Source organism: Brassica napus, chromosome C9 (assembly GCF_020379485.1).
Source record: "Brassica napus cultivar Da-Ae chromosome C9, Da-Ae, whole genome shotgun sequence".
Taxonomy (NCBI): domain Eukaryota; kingdom Viridiplantae; phylum Streptophyta; class Magnoliopsida; order Brassicales; family Brassicaceae; genus Brassica; species Brassica napus.
In genome coordinates, this window is record NC_063452.1 from 45,461,271 (window position 1) to 45,466,222 (window position 4,952).

The 4,952-nt window shown below is 45.9% G+C and overlaps 1 protein-coding gene across 2 annotated transcripts; it reads left to right on the forward strand.

Moving 5' to 3' along the window:
- Positions 1-3,969: 3,969 nt before the first annotated feature.
- On the forward strand, positions 3,970-4,716 carry LOC106417714 (putative lipid-transfer protein DIR1). Of its 2 annotated transcripts, none has more exons than XM_013858488.3 (2): positions 3,970-4,444; positions 4,528-4,716. In XM_013858488.3, the coding sequence occupies exons 1-2, from the start codon at positions 4,127-4,129 to the stop codon at positions 4,579-4,581; spliced, it is 372 nt and encodes a 123-aa protein (XP_013713942.1). In that variant the 5' UTR covers positions 3,970-4,126; the 3' UTR covers positions 4,582-4,716. The 2 variants fall into 2 exon arrangements, with proteins under 2 accessions (XP_013713942.1, XP_013713943.1); XM_013858489.3 differs by having other exon boundaries at positions 4,040-4,431.
- Positions 4,717-4,952: the final 236 nt, after the last annotated feature.

The following is a 4,952-nucleotide window of genomic DNA, read 5'->3' on the forward strand; positions in this document are numbered from 1 at the left end:
ATGCGAATGTATTGAGGTTCTTTTTAAGACAGGCTATGAGTTCTGTTCTTAAAGGCTTGCGGAGATTGGCTCCAATCTCGACGCAGAGTTCCGGGAAGGCTTCGTCGAGACAGATCGTCACCACGGGTTCGCATGTTGGCTCGCGTTTTTCGTCTAGGGCTGCGATGCTGCGAGATTGCCAGAAGAGTTCCGCTGAATCTTGACCTCGTGTATCTTTGCTAGAGGTCTTTTTCTCCACTTTTCTAGGAGTGATTTCGAGGATTGGTCTTTTTCGTTTCAGTTCCGCGGCGAAGCAAACCTGTGAGACTCTCGGGTTTCCCCATATTACCTCGACTCCGTTAGGGGTCGGGAACTTGAGGCAAAGATGGTACGTTGATGGGATTGCACGCATGGCGTTTAGCCATGGCGTCCCCATGATAACGTTGTAAGATGCGGGATGGTCAACGACTAGAAACTCTGTGAAGTTCGTCACGGTTCCGGCTTTGACAGCGATATTAATCGATCCGTAGGCCATGGTTATTTCCCCCGAAAGTCCCAGCAGTGGGCTTGGGTATTTTGTGACTTCGGATTGATTGATCCCCATTTTTTCGAGCGTTTCTTTGAAGATGATATCGGCCGAACTACCGGTGTCGATAAGCACCCTAGCGACGTCGATATCTCGAATCGTCAACTCGATGACAAGGAGGTCGTTTCGAGGTTTGGCCCGATCGACCGTTGCTCCCCCCCCCCCCCCTTGAATGAGATGACGTTCGCGCACGTCGAGTCTTGCATATCGTTTCTGATCGTTGAGTGGCTTTTGCGGGTTAGATTGATCCGTACTGCCCCCTCCTTCTAGCGCCAAACTGTGGGAACCAAAATTCGCACTGTCGATTTCCGTTTAAATAAGGAAACAAGGAAAACCCTAATTTCCCAGAGGACCCGGATATCTGCTAATTACCACACGTCAAGCAATCAGAACACGGGAATAACAACGATAAGAATAAGAAATCGAAAAAGAGAGCAAAGTAGATCTTATTCCGAATCTGCGTATGAGCGTTTACAACAAGGTATAAGCCTAGGCTCGAGAGCTGTCGGCGAGATTCCTAGTTCTTGCAACCTTAAGACGGCTAAACCTAATTGAGTCGCAGCTCGAAATAACAAAAACGGAAAATTGCCTAAATTGCTCTAAGTGCTAAGTTTGCTCTGAAAAATCCTCCCCCATGCTCTCGCCTAGGACTCCTTATATACTAGCTCCAAGGTCGGTTCACGCTTTTACTCTTCTGCCCTTAAGCCCTCATAGCATAAAAATGGAGATATTCCATTTTTCCCGATCTTCCAATTATCTTCAAAACTTCCGTATTTATCCGCGGAAACTTGACATTTATCCTTCCTTGTGGACCAAGCGTAAACCGTGCTGCGGTTTACGGGCTTTTGGTTAAGAAATCGTAGGATGGGCCTCGAGTCGTGTTTTAGATCCCTTTGGGCCATCTTCCGACTCGACACGTTTACTACGAATTCTTTTCGATAAAGAACGAACTTTCCGCGGTTTCTAATCCGCGAAGTTTGATTGAAGGATTTGAATAGCGGAAAACATGGACTGAGCTTGCTACGGTCTTCGGGAGATAGCATTCGAAGGTTTAACGAGAATGCATGGATTGATGTCGTATCGATGTTCGGAAGGGTTTGATCGCTACACAGCGACTGAACTTCGGCTCGAGCCCGGTTGCTACGTAGCGGCCGAGCGGGACGAGCGCTTGGTCGCTACGTAGCGACCGAGCCTTGGCTTCAGCTCAGTCACAACGTAGCGACCAAGCTTTGGCTCGAGCTCGGTCGCTACGTAGTGACCGAGCGGGACGAGCGCTCGGTCGCTATGTAGCGACCGAGCGGGACAATCACTCGGTCGTTACGTAGCGACCGAGCTTGGCCGAGCTCGGTCGCTACGTAGCGATCGAGCTTGGCCGAGCTCGGTCGCTACGTAGCGACCGAGCGGGACGATCGCTTAGCGACCGAGCGGGACGATCGCTTAGCGACCGAGAGGGACGATCGCTCGGTCGCTACGTAGCGAACGAGCGGGACGAGCGATCGGTCGCTACGTAGAGACCGAGCCTTGGCTTGAGCTTGGTTGCTACGTAGCGACCGAGCGGGACGATCGCTCGGTCGCTACGTAGCGACCGAGCCTTGGCTTGAGTTCGGTCGCTATGTAGCGACCGAGCGGGACGATCTCTTGGTCGCTACGTAGCAACCGAGCTTGGTCGAGCTCGGTCGCTACGTAGCGACCGAGTGGGACGATCGCTCCATCGCTACGTAGCGACCGAGCTTTGGCTTGAGCTCGGTCGCTATGTAGCGACCGAGCTTTGGCTCGAGCTCGGTCGCTACGTAGCGACCGAGCGGGACGAGCGCTCGGTCGCTAAGTAGCGACCGAGCCTTGGCTTGAGCTTGGTCGCTACGTAGCGACCGAGCGGGACGATCGCTCGGTCGCTATGTAGCGACCGAGCTTTGGCTCGAGCTTGGTTGCTACGTAGCGACCGAGCGGGATGAGCGCTCGGTCGCTAAGTAGCGACCGAGCTGGGGCTCGAGCTCGGTCGTTACGCAGCGACCGAGCGGGACGATCGCTCGGTCGCTACGTAGTGACCGAGCTTGGCCGAGCTCGGTCGCTACGTAGCGACCGAGCGGGACGGATGTCCGGTCGCTGCGTAACGACCTGTTTCGAGCTTTCGTCGGACATCTCGATTTTTTCTTCCGTAAAGCTTTTTCGTAAGTAAGAATCTATTTCGAAAAGTACTCTTCGGAGAAATTTTTATTTTTTTCTTCGGACGTTTTGAATGTTAAATTTGTCGCAACCGTTTTTGACCCCAACACATATCCATATATTTCAAGCTAGAACGCAAAAAATGCTGAAGCTTCTGTCAAGACGGCATAGGACCCAGACCCGATCTCGCCAACCAGTCCAAGACAACTGATTTCCAGAGGATCGCACCTCTTTTGTTTTGCAGTTCTCTGCCATGTTTCTGAAATCCCAGAAGGTAGAGTCATTGCGCAAAGCCCCACCAAGCTTCTTATTATTATTCATCAATTCATTAAAGTCACCTATCAATAACCATGGACTGTCTCGCGTGAGTCCAATACTAATGAGCTTGTCCCAAACCAACTGTCTCATTTCCCGTACAGGGTCACCATAAACACAGGAGAGATAAAACAAGAGGGAACCGAGCTCAATACGAAGATCAATGATTCTCTTATCAGAAAATAGTACCTCAACTTTGTAACAACCTTTCCAAAAAACTGCCCAGCCTCCACTTAATCCAAGAGGCTCAACCGTAAAAACCTTATCGTATCCCAGCGTATCCTTCAAACCGAACATGTAACCATTCTTTTGCTTAGTTTCAGACAAAAATTAAAAATCCGGAAAATACATTTTACGCATTTTCGTTAGTCTCTGAACTGTTTCGGGGCTTCCTGCTCCTCGACAGTTCCAGCTCAAAACTTTCATTGGGATGGCAGCGGCTTCAAATCGAAAGCCACCGTATTATCTTTGGTTTTTGTTGCTTTGTTTCCTTGAGTCTCCATAGTGCTCTCTGCCTTTCGCATGTGGCCATTCCAGCTCAGTTTTTCAACATGTTTCATTAAAGAGGTAATTTAGGAATTCAAAATAGAGTTTTGAAAAAAAAAAATGAAAAAGAAATAGAATTTATTAAAAAATGTTCTAACTCAAAAAAGTATTATTCAAAAATAATAAAAATATCATTTTTTTTATTATTTATTTAAATAATTATTTGTATTTATATATTTATAAAGTAATTAAGGATATAAAGTTTTTTATCTCTTTAGTGGAACTTGTTGGTCACTTTTCTCTTTATGTGCTCTTTTGATTTTTTTTCTTTAACAATTAGTTTCTTTTGGAAAAATATTGTCCAATACCAACAAAACCCACCGAGACTCGTAAAGGAGAAATTTCTACCGGAGACTTAGACATGAAACTAAGGTCACCCACATTGGTCCGTTTGCTTACAAATTTTCGACGCAAAAGACCCGTGACATGGCTCTACGGTTGCTATATAAGAAGCTCATTAGATTTAAGGGTTTCACGACAGAGTTGAGAACTTGAGAGAGAGAAAGAGGGTAAAAATAAACAAAAGAAAAGACAGAAATGGGTAAGAACAACACCAAAATCCTCATCACAGCTCTTGCGATGATTGTAACCGCTTCAATGATGATTGAAGAAGCTAAGAGCGTTCGCATATGTAACGTCGGCACAAAGGACTTGAAGAAATGCCGTCCAGCTGTCACTGGAAACAACCCACCACCTCCCACTCCCCAATGCTGCCAGGTGGCCAAAGCCGCTAATCTTGAATGTCTCTGCCCGTTCCTCTCCAGGTCCGGGATTGACCCATCAAAAATCAAGGCTCTAGGAGCCAATTGTGGCATTACCAAAAATCCCTCCTGTTTGCCATGGTTATACTCAAAAGTACCATTAAAGTTATTGGAATCTGGTTGAGTAAAGAGAAAAAGTCTTACGCTGATTTTGTTTGTTCTTTCTTTAAAACGCAGATTGAAGAACTGAGCTGGAATACATGCGTACCCGTCGCAAGATTAAGTCTTTAAGTTATAATATGTCTCTTGTTGTTCTATTTGAATAAACCACCAGATTTTGCTATTATTTTCAGTCACCTTTTCTAAAAAAAAAAGAACCGTATTCTATGTATTAATGAAAAACAATAAAGTACTGCTTTTGGCTTACTCCATTGTGTTATACTTTCTTGAATATCCAAAAACTAACTCTGCATGCCTCTTCCCTGCAGAGAACCCAAAATCATAATTTAAACTGCAAATAAAAATATAGAAACTATAGTTGCATAAACGTTTGGAATTTACAATATACAAATATGCATGCATGCATCTCAAATAAATTTACAATATCACAGATTCACAAATGCCTGCAGAATATACGAAGTCAGATAAAAAAACGTTTCTTG